Source organism: Suricata suricatta, chromosome 17 (genome assembly GCF_006229205.1).
Source record: "Suricata suricatta isolate VVHF042 chromosome 17, meerkat_22Aug2017_6uvM2_HiC, whole genome shotgun sequence".
Lineage (NCBI taxonomy): Eukaryota > Metazoa > Chordata > Mammalia > Carnivora > Herpestidae > Suricata > Suricata suricatta.
The window spans coordinates 1,525,209-1,544,988 of record NC_043716.1 but is presented as its reverse complement, the minus strand read 5'-3'; the positions used below and the strand labels follow the sequence as shown (position 1 = coordinate 1,544,988).

Genomic DNA, 19,780 nt, shown 5'->3' with positions numbered 1-19,780 from the left:
GTTCCCCGGGCCCGGAGGGGCGGGAGGGAAGAGAAAGAGCGGAGGGCGCGCGTGCGCAGTGGCGCGAGGAGGAGCGGGGGACCTGGTAGCAGGGCTGCGAGGCTGCGAGCGAGTCGCGGACCGGGCGGGCGGCGGGCGCGCGCACCATGGGGGAGAAACCGGGCACCAGGTAAGGGAGGTGGGGCCACGCGGCGGGACGTGGGCGGCGGCTCAGAGAGGGTGCCGGACGGTCCCCAGACAAGGACACCGGGGAGAGAATCCAGGGGCCGGACGCCTGGGTCCCTAGGGGGCAGCCATCCGGGGCCGCACGCCCAGGTCCTCGAGGATAATGAGGGGGACGCATACCGGGGCCCTTTGCAGAAGGCGAGGGCTGAAGGGGACCAGGAAACCGGCGTCTGGCTTCTCGCAGGGATGTGGGGGCCGAACGACCGGGCTCTCTGGTGCGGGCTGCGATGCAGGGGCGGAGGCAGGAGGAGCAGGTGGCCAGCCCTGAGGGGTCGGGTATGGGAAGGCTGGATGCCGGGAGGGGATCCCCGTCCCCACACTCGTGCTGAGCCCCTGGAAAGCCTCCTGTCCAGTACCCCACGGGCAGTCGGGCTGTCCCAAGGGCCAGGTGGCTCTGCTTCCAAACTTCTGCCTTAGCCCAGGTTGCTAGGAGCAACAGCTTCGTCTTGGGGGACCAGAGTGCGTGGCGACCCTCCCCACTTCTGGGCCTTACCCCTCTTCCCGGAGGTGAGGGAAGGCAGAATCTGCCCTGGGCACGCCATCCACTCCCCGGATGTTTTTTGTGCAATCGAGGCTCCTTCCTTCCACTGATACCCCGAGTTCTCTTTTTTGGTCTCTAGAAAAATCCACTTCCTGTTGTGGCCCAGCACCCCCAAGGGGGCAGTGGGTGAGCGCCGGAGTCCCTGGGGAGCAGGAGCAAAAGAGGAGTTTGGGGTTCTATGCCTCTGTCCAGAAGGGATCAGGAACAGGGCCCCAGGACAGGGCTGTCACTTGTTCTGCCAAAGATGATCATAGGAGCCCCACCACTCCCAGCTAGAGTGGGAGAACCCAGGCTTCTGAGCAGCAAGTCAAGCAGTATTAGAGGTGACCAGAGGGAGGAGTGGTGTCACGGATTAGGGCTTATACACTCTCCGGAGAAAGGGGAAGTCACTGACTTGAGGGAGGCCCCCAATTTCCGTTATGTGGTTCAGGGAGGGGGATGGATGGACCAGAGGGGGGACTGTTAACTCAGCACAGTTCCCGCCGCCCCCGTCCAATTCTGGGCCACAGGAAACTGAGACAGCACCCGCGTCTGTTGGCCCGCTCCGGTCACCCCGGCGCTCTGCCTCCTGGGCCAGCCGCGGTGTTCGCGTGCTGCCCCTCCCTGGCCTGGGCTCCAGAGAGCAGGTGCCCTGCAGCCGCTCCAGGGCCGTTACCTCAAAACCACAGCCCCGTGGCTTTCCTCCTAGCAGGAAGAAACAGGGGGACAAAGAGGAAAACTGGAGGTAAAGGGGAGAGAGAGTGGATGATGCCTTGGCAGGCGGCCACCAAGTTGGGCCGGGAGGTGATGCTTTATTCAAGCTGCCACCATATCAGTGCTTACTCTCCTTTATTGGATGGGGCTACCCAGGGACCTCCATACCCTTTGCCTTTTGGCCTCTGGATAACTTGACCTTCCGGGAAGAAGCGGCAAGTGAAGTTGTAAGAGCATATCTAGGTGGGGAGGAGGCAGGAGGGGGGAAGGCAGGATTGGAGGAAGGACGGGCCGGTTGGCCGGATATCTGAGGACCCATCCAGGGATCCCTGCTGAGGCAGAGCGGACTGGGATGAGTAATGTCAGGCCCTCAAGTGGCCAGAACACAGGGGTCTCCTCCAGACACCCACCTACCCTCTCAGCAGTGGGTAGAGTCCAGACATAGAGCCTTCCAGCTCCGGAAAGTGCGAATCCTCCTTACTCAAGAAGTTAATTAAGAGCAGTTTTAGAGACAGGGGACTATGTAATGGTTTCGTGGGTTTAGTGACACGAGCTCAGAGCCAGACTGCCTCTGATTCCTCCGATTTCCACCATTTACCTGCTCTGGGGCCTTAGGCAAAAATCCCTCCCCTCTCCCATGCCCTCACTTTCCTCACCTGTGAAGTAGGAATATTAGATCCTCCATCGTTGGGTTGCTAAGACTATTAAATAAGATAACACACACAGAGCGCTTGAAACAGAACTGGGTACGGGGCATGCGCCCGCTCAATGTCAGAGGCGCCATCATCTCCGCGGTCCAGCAGGCGTCGTGCCGGGGATGCCCGACTGAATCAGGTCTGTAATGTCCACGCTCTACCTCGTGAGGACGTGATTCGCAGCTAACTGCCGGGCCTGCCGTCACACCACAAGTAAAACATCAGCAGGTGTGATGGGAACCCCCTCCCCCAAATAAAGGGGGGAGGGTAACGGGGGTCTGAGCTGGATCTGCCTTCTCTATGAGGGGCTACCTGAGTTCGGCCTTCAAAGACAAGTCAGCTCTGAGGCTGCTGAGGTTAATGGAATAGGGCCGCTCCTAAAACGTCAAGAGCGAAAGCCAGGGCCACTGCCCCTCCAGGCGCCCCGGCTCTCCTTGGAGACCAGCGAAGACAGAACGAGGGTTAGGTCTTCGTTACCACTCCAGCCTGCCCGTTCAGGGCCCCCTGGGGGATGTCCTCTGGGAAGGGCTGGGTGCTTCCTGGGCCACCAGAGGAGGGGACCTCGTGAGGGGGCACGGGGGTGGGGTCCTGCTGTGTTGGGAATATTAAGGAGTATGTGTTGGGAAGACGTGGGTGGGGTGGGGCTGCCAAAGCCCCAAGGCCTCCGGGCAGAACCCTGGGGGAGGGCAGCCCCTGCTCCTCAGGCTGGGTCCCTGCCGAGTCTGACGGAGGCAGTGGGGTTTCCCTTTCTGTTTTGTTAGGGTCTTCAAGAAGTCGAGCCCTAACTGCAAGGTGAGTCGGTCCCCTGTTCGCTCCTCCGCCCCGTCCTCTCTGGGCCCGAGCAAGGCCCAGCCGGCACCTAGATGATCCCCAGCGTCTAGCTCCCCACTTCCTGTGACAGCTAAGAGCCAACTTCCTTCCCTCCTGAAGCCCCTGGCCGCAAAGACCGCTCACCCTTGCACTCAGCCACGGGGCTGGGTGGGGACCCGTCTGGGTCCCCAGGGGAGGAGCCAGAAGCCCTAGGCTGTGACCCTCTTAGGAGCCAGCTCAGGGTACCTGGGGTGGGACCAGTTAGCAACCCCCAGGCTATGACCTGTGTCCCAGAGGAGTGATACCACAGCCTCCTTTCTAACTGGCTGCCGGGGGCCACCCCCACCCCAGCCCAGCCCAGCCCAACACACACACTTGCTTGACTTGTGGGCAGAGGCGTGACAAAAGCTTCAAAGTTGGGTGACCTGGGAAACCCCGCTATTCTCCCCTGCTCTTTCCTTCCTATGGAAGGAAACCCGGAGGAACCCCCCCCCCCCGCCCGCCTGGGGAGACCACGGGCAGGACAGCCGCTCCTCAGGGCTCCGCGGCCCTGTGCTCACCTGCCCGGTCTTCCCTGCTCACCTCTGTGTCCTCAGCTCACCGTGTACTTGGGCAAGCGCGACTTCGTAGACCACCTGGACAAAGTGGACCCTGTTGGTAAGTGCGTCCCAGTCCCCCAAGAGGGGAAGCAGTCCCTGGGCCCAGGGACGGAGGAGAGGCCCTGACAGGAAGTGAGCTCATATGGTGTCCCTTTCCCAGATGGCGTGGTGCTCGTGGACCCTGACTACTTGAAGGACCGCAAAGGTACGGGCCCGAGCGCAGGGCCCCGAGGGGAGGTCGTGACCCCAGAAAGACCAGAGGGCTGAGAAGGCAGTGGGAGGAAGATCTGGGCAGGTTTCGTGCTGCAGAGGAAGGAGCTGCGGCCGCTAGGTAGCGGGGGGCTGGAGAAGGGGGGCTCCTGACCGCCCCACCTCGCCCTCCCTCACCAGTGTTCGTGACCCTCACCTGCGCCTTCCGCTATGGCCGCGAGGACCTGGACGTGCTGGGCCTGTCCTTCCGCAAAGACCTGTTCATCGCCACCTACCAGGCCTTCCCCCCCATGCCCAACCCGCCCCGGCCCCCCACCCGCCTGCAGGACCGGCTGCTGAGGAAACTGGGCCAGCACGCCCACCCCTTTTTTTTCACAGTGAGGACGCCCCTCGGCCTCTGCAGGGCAATGGGTCTGGGACTGAGTTTGGAGCGGGGCAAGGGGGTGGTGAGGCACCTGTTCTGGGCAGATCTGGAACAAGGGGGCTGGGGACTGAGACCCACCTCCCGTCGGGGTCACCCTGCCTGCCTTTTGTCTCCTCCTTGGGGCCCCTTCCTCCTTCCTTTCTCACATTCCCCTCCTCCCCCGCCCCCCCCCACCCCGGGCCTCATCCAGCCTCTGAGTTGAGACTGGGAGAAAGACGTGGGGAGCTGAGGCCCCCCTCTCCTCTGCGCAGATCCCCCAGAACCTGCCCTGCTCCGTCACGTTGCAGCCAGGCCCGGAGGACACGGGGAAGGTACAGCAGGAAGGGCTCTGGGGGCTCCGGGGACAGAACGGGGCACACGCAGGTTGGGGGGCTGTCCGGGAGAAGAGGGGCAGAAACGTCCCGTGTGCAGGAGGGTCCCCGCTCACGGGTGACTGGAGCCGCACGCCCCTGGGAGGAAGGGGGCTCACCTTCCATGGCCAGGGCCTCACTCGACCAGGTACTGGGCCCTGAGGAGACGGGACGAAGCCCCAGGCCCTACATTCCTCAGACCAGATGGGGGCAGGAGGCCCTGATGAAGACGAGGGCAGGGGGAAGGAAGGGCGTGGCGCTGGAGGGGCCTTGTGTAAGATGTGACCTCTTCTCCTCGTGAGGCCTGTGGAGTCGACTTTGAGATTCGAGCCTTCTGTGCCAAATCTCTAGAAGAGAAAAGCCACAAGAGGTGAGGGAATCGAGCGCCTCTCTGGTTTGACCATGCCTTCCCCTCTCCCGGGAGCCCCAGGCCCTTGGGAGGTGACAGGGGTCTGGGTGTCTGAGGACCGGCCCCTCCTCCCCCAGGAACTCTGTGCGGCTGGTGATCCGAAAGGTGCAGTTTGCCCCCGAGAAACCGGGTCCCCAGCCTTCAGCAGAAACCACACGCCACTTCCTCATGTCTGACCGGTCCTTGCACCTCGAGGCTTCCCTGGACAAGGAGGTGGGGTGCAGGAGGGTGACGCAGGTGCTACGGTGCAGGGGCGGGGGGCAGGGCTGGCGCCACCTGTCAGCACAGCATTTTTAAAGGAGGCTGCAGAGCTTGGGCCTGGGTTTGGGGGAAGAGGGAGCCACGTGTCTCCATGGGGGGAGGGGGACAGGCTACCAAAGGGGACCCTCGAAAAGTGACCGCATTCACTTGACCCCCCCAAAAAAGCTGTACTACCACGGGGAGCCCCTGAACGTCAACGTGCACGTCACTAACAACTCCACCAAGACCATTAAGAAGATCAAAGTCTCTGGTAGGAGGTGGGGGGTCGACCGGGGTCTCCGGGGAGTGATTTCAGCCCCAGGACACACCTTGATAGCAGAGGCCCAGCGGGGGGGCGGCAGGGGCCCAGCCGGTGGTCCGAGCACGGTGGGGCGGCAGTGTGCGCCCCCGGCTCAGCCGCTGACCCCCACACCCCACAGTGAGACAGTATGCCGACATCTGCCTCTTCAGCACAGCCCAGTACAAGTGTCCTGTGGCTCAGATGGAGCAAGAGTGAGTATCAGAGTGGCTGCAGGCCCGCCTCAGGGCAGGACTGTTCGGCCCTGGAGAGTGTGAGGTGGGGACAGAGCAGGTGGCCCTGAGCCGGTGGAGCTGTGTGTGCCCAGAGGGAGAAGGGCTAGCTTGGCGGTGGGGGAGAAGCCACCGGGGATGGGAGGGACCTCGCACCTGGCCCGGCCCCTCCCAGAGCCTCATGCTCTCGTCCCCGCTCCCCAGTGACCAGGTGTCACCCAGCTCCACGTTCTGCAAGGTGTACACCATCACCCCGCTGCTCAGCGACAACCGGGAGAAGCGCGGCCTCGCCCTGGACGGGAAGCTCAAGCACGAGGACACCAACCTGGCCTCCAGCACCATGTGAGGGGGGTGGGGGCACCTACCTGGCCTCCAGCACCACGTGAGGGGCGGGGTGGGGGCGGCAGCCCGCAGCAGGCTCTGTCCTCTGTGCCAGGGCTGTACCGGGCACAGCGCAGCCCAGGGATTCTAGGTGGGGTGGACAGACCAACAGGGAGACAAGCACCGAGGAAAAGCAGGCAAAGAAGAGAGAGGAGGCAGGGGTGTGGGCAGGGGCATGTTCACTTTAAACAAGGTGGCAGGAAGGCAGGACCCAGATGTGAATTTTGAGTAAGGACCAAGAGGAAGTAGGTGATGTGCATATGCAAGGAAAGGGTGTCCCCAGGTGCACCCTCCGCGGCGGCCCAGGCCCCGTCTGTCAGTCTGTCGGGAGAAGCAAGAGGAAGAGGGGCCACCGTGCCCCTGGGCCAGAGTGGCCCCCCCGAGGGCCACAGCTTCAGAGGGTCAGGGCCACGTCCCCTTCTGGGGATGCTCCATGAGCGCACACAGGCCAGCGTGGTGACAGCGAACTGCGGGACAGCAGGGGTGGGGTGGCAGTGATGGAGAACCAGATGGCGCGGACTGGCAGGTTACAAGAACTTCAGCTTTTCCTGTGAGAGATGAGACGCCACAAGAGGGTTCTGTGCAGAGGGGTGCCTGGCGGTGAGGACAGTGCAGCCCTGGCGGCCAGCGCCCCGACACCGATGGGGGCCCACGGGGAGACCTCGGGCAGGGGAGACCTAGGGTTGGGGCACGGGCTGTGGTCTAGCTCCCGCCCCTGATTGCAGCGTGAAGGAGGGCGCCAACAAGGAGGTGCTGGGAATCCTGGTGTCCTACAGGGTCAAGGTGAAGCTGGTGGTGGCTCGTGGAGGGTGAGTGCGGCCGGGCAGTGCGGGGTGGGGGCACCTTTTTCTCAGGCACAGTGGTTTTGGATGCTCATGCTGCTGGCCCCTCCCCCCATGCTACATCCTGTCCCCCCCCATGCTGGGTCCCCCTCCCCCACGCTGGGTCCCCTTCCCCATGCCGCATCCCCGTTCTGCATCCTGCTGCATCTCTCCCCCCATGCTGTCTCCCCCCTCCCCGCCAGGGATGTCTCTGTGGAGCTGCCTTTCGTCCTCATGCACCCCAAGCCCCACGACCACGTCGCCCTCCCCAGGCCCCAGACAGGTGAGCATGCCACCCACCCCAAGCCCCCAAAGGGACAGTCTGAAGCCAGGCGGGGGGAAAGAAGCTGGCCCTCCAGCACCCACCCACCCGCCCCCTCTCCTCGCCTCAGCTGCTCCTGAGACAGACGCCCCCGTGGACACCAACCTCATTGAATTTGATACCAAGTAAGAGACCCTCCCCCCGCCTCCCTACCTTTGAGCCCGCATCATGTCCCCAGGGCCAGGCCTCTTCCGTGGGAAGCTGCCTGCCACTGTCCCTTCTTTGTCCCTTCTCGCCCACACGTCCAGTCCCGTTGCTGCTTGGGCGCCCCTGTCTCTGGGAGGACGGTGGGGGCACCGGGAAGAGGGGCTGGAGCCCTCACCTCACCCCTGCTTCCCACCATCAAGCTACGCCACAGACGATGACATCGTGTTCGAGGACTTTGCGCGGCTGCGGCTCAAGGGGCTGAAGGACGAGGATTACGAGGACCAGTTCTGCTAGGGGCGTGAGGGGCGGGGCCCAGCCCGGCGCCCCTCCCGCCCCCGCCGGTGGCCACCGGCGCGCGCTGGACCGCTGGACCGCCTCTCTCGTTGAAAGCGGGCATTACTTGTTAGATCCAGCTGTGCCTCCCCAGCCCCCCCAGTGGGTGGCGCACGTGTTCAAACCTGCATTTTCTGGAGGGGGTCCAGGAAAGGGGAGTGACAGGGAAGACGGGAGAAAGCACCCACATCCGACCCACAACCCCCGACACACTGCCTCCCTCTCCTTCAAGAGGAGACCCTGCGGGGGGGGGGGGGCGGCAAAGCCACTTGGTTGTTTCTGAGCATAAGGAAGAAAATAAACGTTTTAATAGGCACGAGTGCATGTGCTTTCCGGGCGGCGGCTGAGGGCCCCAGGTCCTCATCTGTGACTCCTGCTTGTGGCCGAGTCTCCCGCCTCTCCCGTGTCTCCGCACGGCGCCGGGTGCGAGGCTTGTCGGTAAATGTCGCAACCACTGGGCTGTACCTGTGTTCCAAGGTCAACTCAGACACCGACTTGGTCAGGCCAAAGTCGTGGCACCGTTCGGGAAAAGCACAACATGCACGACCCATCTGCAGGGAACAGAAACCCACTTCCGGAGATGCCTGGGGGCTCAGTCGGTTGAGCCTGCCTCTTGATTTCAGCTCAGGTCATGATCCCAAGGTTGTGGGAACGAGTCCCGTGTCAGGCTTGGGGCCTCCTTAAGATCCTCTCTCTCCCTCTGCCCCTCTTCCCTGCTCACTTGCTCTCTCTAAATGAAATAAAGTTTCGCGCCTGGGTGGTTCCGGCGGTTAAGAGTCCAACTTCCGCTCAGGTCACGATCTCACAGTTCATGACCTCGAGTGCATCGGGCTCTGCGCTGCTAGCTCGGAGCCTGGAGCCTGCTTCGGATTCTGTGTCTCCCTCCGTCTCTGCCCCTCCCCTGCTCATGATCTGTGTCTCTCAAATATAAACATTAAAAAAAATTTTAATGAAATAAAAATTTTTTTAAAAACCCTCACTTCCCCATAGACCAGCTGCCCTTGGGAGCTGGGCAGGCAGACATTTCCCTCTTGGCACTAACACGTGTCCCTGCAGTGACCAGCTGTGACAGTGGCCGCCCGAGCACTCCCTTCCCGGGGCTCGGTGGGACCCCGCCGCACCTGCCTTACAGTGGCTTCATCCTAACCCAGAAGCCAAGGCTTGGGCGGCAGGAGGGGGTCAGGCCGCTGTGGGCAAGTCCGAGAGGCACCCCTGCCTCCGCTCCTCAGCCACTCCCTGAGGCTTGGCCGCCGTCCCAGGCCGGGCGGCGGGGACCGAGCGCCACCCCACTGGCATGCCTCACCTCTGCCACCCACGCTGTCACCCGACCGTCCTTTCCTTTTTCTCTTCGGGCCCATTCATTCATTCATTCCATGACTGGGATCTTGACGTTAAGAGCTTGGCGTGCAGCCCCTCCTGGGTGCCAGGCGCAGAGGAGGGCACACAGTGACCAGGGCAAATACGGAGTTGCTCCCTAGTTATTCAGCGACAGCATCTGAGCTCCGAAGGACCAGCACGGCAGCTGTGAGCACCTGACCTAGGAGCTCTGACCTAGGCTGGGGTCTGGGGAAGACTCCCCGGAGGCAGTGGCCTTTGAACAGAGAACCGGCAGACGAGGAGGGGCCGCAGCCTTCTGGATACTGGCGGCACCTAGTGTGAATGCAGAACAGGCCACATTCCAGGCACTGAAAGAGGCCAGAGGGACTGAGGGAAGAGACAGCGGAGGGGAGAATGATTCCAGATGGGGTCGGCAGGGCCGCTTGCACGGGCCTCTAGCCTCTCATCCGACCACTGTTTACCCACAGGTCTGAGTGCTGCCAAAGCGCCGTGACCTGGCGTGCCACCCCTCCCCCTGCAGGGGCAGCCCTCACCGCACGCCCTGGGCCCTGGGCGTTGTCACAAGGCAGGAACTGCCGCCATCCCTCTGGTTGATCTCTCAACTCTCTCCCAGGAATCCGCAGCCTCGGGCAGGCATGATGAGGGCTCGGAACCCCAGGCTCTCCCTTCTCGGATTCTGATTCGCCAGGTCCCAGGAATAACCCGCTGCTCTGGATTGGGGGCCCGGACACACAACTTGAGAAACGGTGTCTTTGGTTGGTTGTTTGTTTTTAGCTTTTAATGTTATTAATGCTTTTCAGAAGGAAAAAGTTGCACATAGTTTAAACGAACAAACAAAAATCCAAACCCTGTGTGAAACAGCGAAGAGAGGCTCCCTCCTGCCCTGCCCCCTGGCTGGCCTGTACCTCGTGCCAAGGGGCCACCATTGTCGGCCGTCCTGGGCTATTCCGCCAGAGACGCTGTTCAGACACAGTCACACCGGCACAAGCAGAATACGTATTTTGTGTTATTTTGAACGGACAGCAGCATACTAAGAGCCCTCTTCTACACCCGGCTTTTTCCCTGTGCTGCAGCCCGGAAGCATTCCGATCCACAGCAATACACACAGATCCATCTTATTCTATTTTTTTAATGTTTATTCACTTTTGAGAGAGAGAGAGAGAGAGAGAGAGCTCCCACGAGTGTGAATGGGGGCGGGGCAGAGAGAGGGAGACAGAATCTGAAGCAGACTCCAGGCTCCGAGCTGTCAGCACAGAGCCTGATGCGGGGCTTGAACCCACAGACCGTGAGATCATGACCTGAGCTGAAGTCAGATGCTTAACCCACTGAGCCCCCCAGGAGCCCCAGGACAACTTCTTAAAAGCGGACTTGCTGGGTCAAAGAAGGTGAGCATCTTCTGGATCCTGTCAATCAAGCAGGTGAGCGATAGGTATCATCTGAGTTTTAATTTGCCTTTGTTTGATTATGAGTGAGGACAATGCCCAACTTACTGGCGCACTTTCTTTTTAACGTGCCCTAAGGTCTCTTTATATACTAAAATACTAGAGCCCTTTGCCATATATTTTCTCAATATTTCCCCCAGTTTGTCATTGTCTTTTGAATTTATTTCTAGGTTTTCCTGGGGGGGGGGGCAGGATTGTTTTTTTTATGGAGGTAAAACTGATATAATGTAAAGTTAACCATTTTAAAGTGTACAGTTCAGTGGCATTTAATACAGTCACAATGTTGTGCGGCCATCCCCTCTAGTTTCAAAGTATTTTGGTTCTGATATTTTATTTTTATTTGAGAGAGAGAGAGACAGCGAGCGAGTGAGCACACAGCAGGGGAGAATGGCAGAGGGCTCCAAGCTCAGCATGGAGGCTGACATGGGGCTCAACCCCGGGACCTTGGGACCTTGGGATCATGATCCCAAAAATCAAGAGCCGAGTCGCTCAACCAACGGAGCCACCCAGGTGCCCCTGCTTCTGACATTTTTAATAATTCACTTTTAAATGGCTTCTTGGGTTTTTTTGTCAGGAAGCTCTTGGCCCTTCTGTTCCCTTGCAATTCGGAGCTCTTCTTTCCAGACTGAGCTTGGAGCCCACCATGCCAACAGGATCTCATCAGCACCCTCAACCTCTCCTTTCAAAGACCTGCTCTCAAACCCCGCCCCACCTCGCCCAGCGCCCGGCTCTGTCCGCCCCCCGCCCTGCGCGCCTGGCTCCAACACTGGGCCAGGGAGCTCTGCCAGAGAAAAATCACAGTCACGCATTCATTCATTCGGCAAATATTTGTTACACATCCTACGTGCCAACACTGTGCTGGGCACCGGGTGCACATTCGGGGCCACTGCCAACTTGTGGTCTCTAACCTCGCTGGCCCTCAATTCCTGGTGACGCGTCATCCCTCTCCATACTCCTGGTCACCTCCTGCTCGGGCTCCCGTCCCCCTCACTACATTCCAAGCCTTCCTCACGCTCCTAGTGACTTCTGTTGTTCACACAGATGAGGATACAAGGGATGAATGATTTCAATTTCCCGCCTCCTCCCCATGAACACCAACGTCTGTCCCGATTCTCTGTTCGGCCAAGGTCAAGCTGCCTTCTCTCGTTCGAAGCTCATCCCTCCCCCTGTGCTCAGATCTCTCCCCTCCGAACTCCTTGGAGACCCTGATTCATCAAATCTCCCCCCAGCCCCCCACCCAGACTTCAACCTCTGCCCCTCTCTACTGGCTCTTCCTCCAGGGTCCGTAAACCCTTGCAAGCTGCTTCTATCCAAGGAAGGAAAGAAACCAAAGAAAAGACACTCTTCCACATGAAGTAAATCCCGCTTCATTTCCTCTGCCATTTCACTTTTATTGCGTTGTTATTTTCCAAGTTATATATGCGCATAGTTCAAGGAGTCGGGCACAAGGACAGGGCCTATACACCCCCTCCCTCACCGGCTCCTTTCTCCCCGGAGACGCCCTCTTGATGTTTCACCCCCTTCAGACGTTTCTTTCGGTATTGACCTCCAGCTCTCCAGACAACGTGCTTATGATTTTCAAGCATCACCGACTGGCGTCCGACCGCACGAGGTGAAGCCTGCCCTGCCGTCCGCGCTCTCCCCACCGGGGAGGCCTTCCCTTCCCGGCCGGGCGTCCCATACGCCGTGGGGGCTGGATCCATACTGTCTTTCCACTGTCACGCTGACACACACCTTATCCACACTTGTCATGCGAGATACCTATTACCTCTCTCTCTTCTTGCGCAATGTTGTTTTCCCTGAATAACTGTCTTTTCGAGAATCTGCTTTTTCTCTGAATTCATCACTGATTCCGTCCTAGGCTCTGCTCCAAAAGTCTCTCAGGACATTCAGAACAGAACAGAAGGTCGCTCTCTCATCTCCACGAAGACAGCCCTCCAGAAGCCTCCCCGATCGGCTCCGTGCGGAACGGGGCGTTCTTCACCCCTGCCACCCTGGACCTCCCCTCCCCTGGCGTTCGCGTTCCCGCCACGGTAGTCCTGAAGGCCCTCCCCGGGTCCTGGATTCCGTACCTGCCTCTTCTGCATCTGCTTCTAAAAACCTCCTGAGAGAGGGAACTTGGTAGAAAACTGTGAGACCTTCGTACGTATCCAAACATCTTTACTCCATCTGCATTTCAGCTGCTGCGAGGGTCCACGTCTCCCCTACCAGCTCTTCTCCCGTGGTTCCAGGAGAGTAGCTGGCGGCCGAGGGGAGGACTGGAGCTCCTGGGACCCAGGAGCTGGCGGAGGCCCTGTGACCGTCCTCTTCAGCAGAATGGGGGTAGAAATGGTCTGGGCTTGAGCCCCACATCAGCTCTGTGCCGACAGCTCAGAGCTTGGCTTCGGATTCTGTGTCTCCCTCTCTCTCTGCCCCTCGCCTGCTCACGAAAACAACAACAACAACAAAATCTGTGGTTTGGCCTGAGATCTGCATTCCTAACATCTGCTGCCGGCCCGCAGACCCCCCCTGTGGGGTATGAGACCCTAAGGGACGGCAGAGCTGCACGGTTAGCCCTGATCTTCGGATGATCCGTGAACCGTGTGGAACTACCCGCACTGAATTGTTCTCTGGGGAAAAACTAAGTCCTGTTTTGCGGTGTCCTTGCGTTTTCACCCTCCAACCCAGCACAGCTGGAGGGCAGAATCCCAGATCGGTACAGGTCGGTATATAAACCTTCACTTATTCTCGCTTTTCCTTTTTCGTTTGGGTTTTATTATTTTTTTTAAGTTTTTAAAATGTATTCATGTAAGTAATCTCTACACTGAACCTGGGGCTCAAACTCACTACCCAGAGATCAAGAGTCACACGCTCTAGGGGCGCCTGGGTGGCTCAGTCAGTTAAGCCTCTGACTTCGGCTCAGGTCAGATCTCACGTTCCTGGGTTCGAGCCCCGCGTCAGGCTCTGTGCTGACAGCTAGCTCAGAGCCTGGAGCCTGTTTCAAATTCTGTGTCTCCCTGTCTCTCTGACCCTCCCCCTCTCATGCTCTGTCTCTTCTGTATCAAAAATAAATAAAGCATTAAAAAAAATTAAAAAAAAAAAAAGAGTCACACACTCTTCCAAATGAGCCAGTCAGGTGCCCCTAATCTCGGTGTCCTGGGTGCCTTCCAGACCAAAGGCCCTCTGTTTTCCACCTTCAACAAAGAAACCTCCAGTAACGGATTGGGGCTGAGCTCCTGCAAGGAGGTATGCGGTAGAGGAAAAGATCAGGCGCGGGGTGGGGGGGGGGGGTCCCAACTACATCAAATAATGCTCCTCACTTTAGTACTGCCTCCACCCCAGTTGTGCATGACGATACCATTAATTTAAGAGTGAATCAAGTTGAGGGGCACCTGGGGGGCTCAGTCCGTTAAGCATCTGACTTCAGCTCAAGTCATGATCTCGCAGTTCGTAAGTTCGAGCCCTATGTCGGGCTCTGTGCTGACAGCTCAGACCCTGGAGCCTGCTTCGGATTCTGTATCTCCCTCTCTCTCTGCCCCTCCACTGCTTGTGCTCTGTCTCTCTTTCTCTCTCTCTCTCTCAAAAATAAACATTAATTTTTTAAAAAGCGAATCAAGTTGTTTTTAACCCTTCTTTACTGCTGGCTTAATTACCACTTTACCACTAAATCGGTTACCACTTCTCCTGTTTTCCAGCTTCTATCTAAAGGTTTGCAATTAGTACCTCTCTCTCTTTGACCGCTTCATACGATCCTCCTTGTTATTTTATTAGGACTTTTTAAAGGGGTGGAGTTAAGCGCTGGGTCCCCAAGCTGAACGCTGGGTCCCTGAGTTGAACTGAGTCCCCATTCATTTGCTGACCCCGTGTGAACTAGCTTCATTCTCCATCTTCCATAGGCGTCAAGATGGATCCTCCCCCCCCCCCAAAAGGTAAACCTGGTCATAACGGACTTAAGGATCCTTAAAGGGCTCTCAAGTGCTTCGAGAACAAAGTCCAGATTACTCAGCTCGCAAGCCTTCGTCTCCTGATCCGGCTCCCCCGTCAGTCTGCCGCTGCCACGCTCCAGTCACGGGCCGAACGGAATGCCTTGCTGTAGGTGGGCTAAGCCGGGCAGGCTCCTTCTCTGCACCACGCATCTGCCCCGCTGATCCCTTTTTCCATCCCACCTCCCACCCACCTAGTTAATTAACCCTTAAGAGCCGGTTCAAGCAAGGCTGCATCCCAGAACCCTCGCTCTATGCTCCCGAAGGTGCTCCCTGGGCGTGCCTCTCCCCAAACATCGACCTCCCTGTCACGTGGGGTCCATCCCCTCCACCTCCGGACCCCCAAATAGGGAAGCAGAAAGGGAAAGGGGGAAAGGCTGAGATCGCTAAGCCTGTGCTTCAGTGGGGTTGCTGCCCAGGAGGAAGCGCGGGGACGAACAATGCAATACTCACCAAGTCAGGCTCTGCCGCGGCCCGCGCCGACAGAGCCCACGGCCGTCCGATCCGCTGGGACATCCCCGAGCTGCCACCATCACCACCCGGCACCAGCAGACGCGCGATAAATTCTCATAGAAGAAATCAGAAACCCCAAGGCAGTGTCGCGAAGGCAGACAGCTCAGAACGACCTCAGCCTGAGGAACGAAAATGTTTCACCGCCGCCTCTTAACCACAGGTGGTCCGCGAGGCGGTGGCGGCGCAGACCGGGGCGTGCGCACGGCACTCTGGGAGTTGCAGTTCGCCGGGTGACCCGAGAAAGGCAAGGCTGCGCTGAGCATCCTGGGAATTGTAGTCTCAGCTAGAGTGCGACTCGCGCAGGCGCAAGACGACACTCCCTTCCGGACTCGAGGGTCCAGTTTCGCCGAGGAAGGAAACCCCGCGGAGGAGTCCCGGAGAGCCCATGGCGACCTACAGCCTGGCGAACGAGAGGCTGCGCGCCCTGGAAGACATCGAGCGGGAAATCGGCGCCATTCTCCAGAATGCAGGTTCGGGACGCGACGGCCGCACCCGCACCGGCCGCCGCCTGGCAGCGGGGACGCCAGGGCCCCCGGGTGCTCGCGTTCCGGGGCGGGTTTCCTGGGCTGTCCCGGGGCGGGCAGCACCCGGAGAGCCCCGCCCTCTCTCCGCTCCGCAGGTACTGTGATCCTGGAATTGTCCAAGGAGAAAAGCAACGAGCGGCTGTTGGACCGGCAGGCGGCGGCCTTCACGGCGTCGGTGCAGCACGTGGAAGCGGAGCTGTCGGCCCAGATCCGCTACCTCACCCAGGTGTGTGTCCTGGGAGGTCCCGCGCGCCCACCTGGCTCTCCACCCAAGCCTTAGCCTTCCGGGATCGTTGGTTGACATTTGGAGCCAGACATGACTTAGCCGTCTGCACTGGCACCGCCCACGACCCAGCTGGATGACCCTTGGCAAAACCCCTTCCTTCCAGGGCCGGCTTTTCCTTCTAAAAGGAAAGTCTTAAAGGCGGGCTTGCCTGCCTCACTGGTCTGCATCCATGAGCCACTGGGATGGGGAAGTCCCGAGAAAGGACTTGTAAACAATGCCTAAGCCACAGGACCTTGCACTTAGAAACTTGACCTGACCTGGGGGGCCTGAAGTGGCTGCGTCCTGAGAAAAGGGACAGGGTCGGAGGGTTCTGAAGTCATTACAACAGCAACAACCATTTGCTAAGATTTTACAGCGTGCTAGACGCTGCAGTGTCTATTCCTACAACAGCTCTAGGAAGTAGTTCTTGTTACCCACATTTTACAGATGAGGTTGACAGAAGTTAAGTGAGTTACCCTAGGTCACCTAGCCACCGCCCGTGTGACGGCATTCACACTCAAGGAAGCAGTGAGACAGGAGCCTGATGCTTGGGTGGGGAGACGGGGGAGGGAAGGGGTGCCTCACTGGTCACTGTGAATGTCCCATAGGTGGCCACGGGGCAGCCCCACGAGGGCTCCAGCTACTCTTCGAGGAAGGACTGTCAGATGGCCCTGAAGCGAGTGGACTACGCTCGCCTCAAGCTCAGTGACGTGGCCAGAACCTGTGAGCAGATGCTCGAAAACTAGGCCAGCAGGTGGAATGAAAGCTTGGCGGAGCACTGGCGCCGGCACCGGGGACAGAACCTGGAGACCCGTGCAATGGGAAGTGTGGGCCGCCACACGCGCGCCCTGCTGGCCAGAGTCCATCAGGACAAAGGGGCTGAAAGCGGGGGTGGAGAGAGCTGACGGACCAAGCCTGCCCACAGCTCTGCCCCTGCGCTCCACGAAAGCGCTGACGAGCTCAGCCAGACAGAGACTCAGACCCCAAACCCACTTCCTCCAACACTGCAGGATCTGCCCCAGGCCTCTGCTGACTGGACCTGTGAAGACACGCTCTTCCTCACCGAAAGAAGCGAAAACAAGAACTAGGGGTTTTAATAATAAACACAGTAGCAATAAAATCAAGGAGCCCAGACTCTCGTTGGGACATATGTGGGCGATACAGGGAATGGGGAAGTGAAACCAAACTGCATGGCACCGGCCGGGGGCGGGGTGGGAAAGCCCAGGCCTGCACTATGCGGACTGATCTGGAGAGGAAGAAGGAGGGAGGAACAGCCTGTGTGTGAAGACAGAGGGGGGCAAGCGGGGAGACCCTCAGAGAACTGAGGGCAAGAACGACACCCAGGGGGCAAAGGGGTGAAGCCAATGTTTGCAGAAGGAAGAGTCAATAATTGTAAAAATAATCTTTAGTAATTAAAAACATACATGAAGAATTTATCTAAGAGATCGCATTAAAAGGTGGACTTTATATGATTGTGTAGGGAAAAACCAGGAAGTGTCCACAAGGGGGCAGTGCTTGGTTATTTGCCCATTAACCAGAAAATCGCTTCAGAGAGTCTATCTATTGTATCAATGCAGCGTAGAGGGGACTGAATAAGTGACAATGTCTGTCCTCATGGGCATCCATTCTTAGTTCAAGCATTGGAGTCTGATGCCACAGGTCGGTAATGGAGCTGCAGATCTGGAAAAAATAAGGACATGGAGAGATGAGCTCTGAGACCAAGGGAAGTTTAGGCGAGTAGCTTGACCTGGGGAATTAGACCCCAAGACATTAGCCACATGACCTAGCAACAGCAGGTGCTCAGTGACGATTCGTGAATTAAACGGCTCACACCTTGCACTATCTTTCTGGTCTTGCTCCAAACCCTGCCTGGTTTTGAAAGTCAAGTATAGGTCCCCTGTGAGGGAGTCTCCCTCCCTCCTATTCTGAAGTCTCTAGCAGACTCTTCTCTCCTTGCCTCTGGGCCGCAGTGGGGGCAGCCTTCATGACTGTCTGCCTGGGGCAGGTTTCCAGGCAGCCAGGAGCTTCCAGGGGCAGGATCCCTGCCACGGAGGCTCTGGGTCCCCGCGAGAAGGGCCTAGAAGCCCAGCTTACCTGGAGAGTGCTCCCAGCACTTCCTCTTCCTCTGGCACAAGACAAACATGAGGACAATGGTGAGAAAGAAGATGATGGTCAGGAGGGACACCACGGGCACCGTGGCCGATGTCCCAGATGTGGGTCCCACATTGTCTTCCAACTGCTTCTGCTTCTCCCCAGCCTCAGACCCAGCCCTGAGGCCCACAGTGGATGTAGTGGTTTCGCTGGTGTGGGGGAGGTTTTCACGCAAGGACGGTGCTCCTGCTGGCAGTGTGGGCGCCTGGGGGGACCGCGTAACCGGCGGCAGGTGCGTCTGGGCAGAGGAACCCAGGTCTAAAGGTGCCGTTTCTGTGGGCTCAGGAAGCCGGGTGCTGCGGGGAGGTGCATGCTGCCAGGAGGCCGCACTCCCAGAGTCCACGCGTCCACATTCTGGAGAGAAGAGGTGAGGAGTCAGGGCTCAGATGAGGGGCGAGGCAAAGCAGCAGCCGGAAGCGGGGGTGGGTCAAGGAGACCATCTGGGTGACCCCACGGGCCAGGAGAGGGAGGCGGAGGCAGAGGGGCAAGTGCGGGAGAAGGAAGGGAGCAGGAAGGGAGCCAACCGCAACGGGGAACGACTGGACCGGGCCTGCGCCCTGCCCGGCAGGTAGAGAACCCGGCTCTGCACCAGCAGCTGTGGGACCTTGTCCCTTGTGTCTAAGCCTCTCTGGGACTCATTCCTTGCAGCTGTAAAGTAGGAATCATTGCAGGGCCACGGCGCCGCAGTAGCCAGGAGAATTCAACGAAATAACGAAGGCCTCTGCAGCCTAACGTACAAGCCGAAACGTTCGGGGATGAGATGCCGTCACGCCTGCAGCGGACTTGGAAATGCCTCAGAAAATCAGGCAGACCGATGAAGGACAGAAGGACGGACGGACAGACAGATGGGCATGCACCAAGGCAAGTATGGTTTCCATGCTGGAACCCTGATGTTGTAAAACGTAACTACATTTATTTGTATAAAATACATGAGGGTGAATACATTAAAGCCAAACACCGTGGAACCCAGGTGGCCGGTACCTGGGTGCTCACCGTACACTTCTCTCAGCCTTTGTGTGTATCTTTAAATTTCCATAATAAACGTCACGGTGAATGATGTTGGGCAAACAGGGACGGCGGGACTCTGGGCGGCACCAGAAAACCATAGGAAAGTGAGGTGTCCCGGGAGAGGGGGCAGGCACAGAAGACTGAAGGGGGATGCCACGGCCCTGGAGACAGATCCCAGGCTGGGGGGCGGGGGGCTGGTACCTCTGAGATCAAAGCAGTTCATCAGTTCTTGGACCCATTGGTCTTTGCTGCCCCCACACACACTGCGGACCGGCAGCTGGAACCTGGGGAGGAAAGGCTTGGTCGCACTCAGCTGTACCCGTTTTCCCAGCCCTTTCCTCATTCCAGAGACATGACATCATCACGAGAGCAAGGGAGACCTTTCTCCCAGAACGGGAAAGTCCCAGGTAAGTGCGACAGGGAAACAAAGGTGAGGGCAGTTTGGAACAAACAACCCAGACAGGGGGCTAGGTGCTCCCAGGGGTCCAGTTTGAGCAGAGGGGGTCCTGGAGCCCCCCCCACCCCCACCCCCGGAGGCGCTGCCTTCCCAGCGAGATTACCGGATGTAAGAGTTACAGCGATGATAGACTTTCAGGTGCTTTCGGAGATGTGCCAGTAACTGAGGCGTCGGAGGGGAGCCGGAGGAAATCACGGTCCCGCAGTAACAGCTGCCGGCGACGCTGCCCTCGTTGCCATTGCCTGAGTGCGACAGGACACAGTCGGCACTGTTTCGGGGCTCCCCAGCGGTTACTGAAGCTCCAACCCACCGCCCCGTTGCAGCCTGTTCGCTACATCCTGGCATCTGAGCGCCGGGCACAGCCCACACACACATCACACCGCCAAACA

At 58.9% G+C, this 19,780-nt stretch overlaps 3 protein-coding genes and 1 long non-coding RNA gene across 7 annotated transcripts; 3 read left to right on the top strand and 1 right to left on the bottom strand.

The window, feature by feature from the left end:
- Positions 1–33: 33 nt before the first annotated feature.
- Positions 34–8,047, top strand: ARRB2 (arrestin beta 2). Of its 4 annotated transcripts, none has more exons than XM_029928475.1 (15): positions 36–169; positions 2,916–2,946; positions 3,561–3,621; positions 3,724–3,768; positions 3,954–4,150; positions 4,449–4,508; positions 4,850–4,917; positions 5,034–5,169; positions 5,383–5,467; positions 5,637–5,709; positions 5,932–6,069; positions 6,834–6,917; positions 7,133–7,212; positions 7,322–7,376; positions 7,599–8,047. In XM_029928475.1, the coding sequence occupies exons 1-15, from the start codon at positions 147–149 to the stop codon at positions 7,690–7,692; spliced, it is 1,230 nt and encodes a 409-aa protein (XP_029784335.1). In that variant the 5' UTR covers positions 36–146; the 3' UTR covers positions 7,693–8,047. The 4 variants fall into 4 exon arrangements, with proteins under 4 accessions (XP_029784336.1, XP_029784335.1, XP_029784332.1 ...); XM_029928472.1 differs by lacking the exon at positions 36–169 and adding an exon at positions 176–1,490; XM_029928476.1 differs by lacking the exon at positions 3,724–3,768 and having other exon boundaries at positions 34–169.
- A 608-nt stretch (positions 8,048–8,655) lies between these two features.
- On the top strand, positions 8,656–14,768 carry LOC115282491. Its single transcript, XR_003904665.1, has 4 exons — positions 8,656–9,824; positions 10,352–10,487; positions 12,373–13,212; positions 14,387–14,768. It is a non-coding gene; the product is annotated as an uncharacterized LOC115282491 (long non-coding RNA).
- A 470-nt stretch (positions 14,769–15,238) lies between these two features.
- MED11 (mediator complex subunit 11) lies at positions 15,239–16,909 on the top strand. The gene is made up of 3 exons (XM_029928554.1): positions 15,239–15,456; positions 15,606–15,736; positions 16,384–16,909. The coding sequence occupies exons 1-3, from the start codon at positions 15,372–15,374 to the stop codon at positions 16,519–16,521; spliced, it is 354 nt and encodes a 117-aa protein (XP_029784414.1). The 5' UTR covers positions 15,239–15,371; the 3' UTR covers positions 16,522–16,909.
- A 256-nt stretch (positions 16,910–17,165) lies between these two features.
- On the bottom strand, positions 17,166–19,773 carry CXCL16 (C-X-C motif chemokine ligand 16). The gene is made up of 4 exons (XM_029928512.1): positions 19,495–19,773; positions 19,136–19,218; positions 17,870–18,280; positions 17,166–17,455 (listed from the first exon to the last, which is right to left on the bottom strand). Exons 1-4 carry the CDS (start codon positions 19,764–19,766, stop codon positions 17,409–17,411), a joined length of 813 nt encoding a protein of 270 aa, XP_029784372.1. The 5' UTR covers positions 19,767–19,773; the 3' UTR covers positions 17,166–17,408.
- Positions 19,774–19,780: the final 7 nt, after the last annotated feature.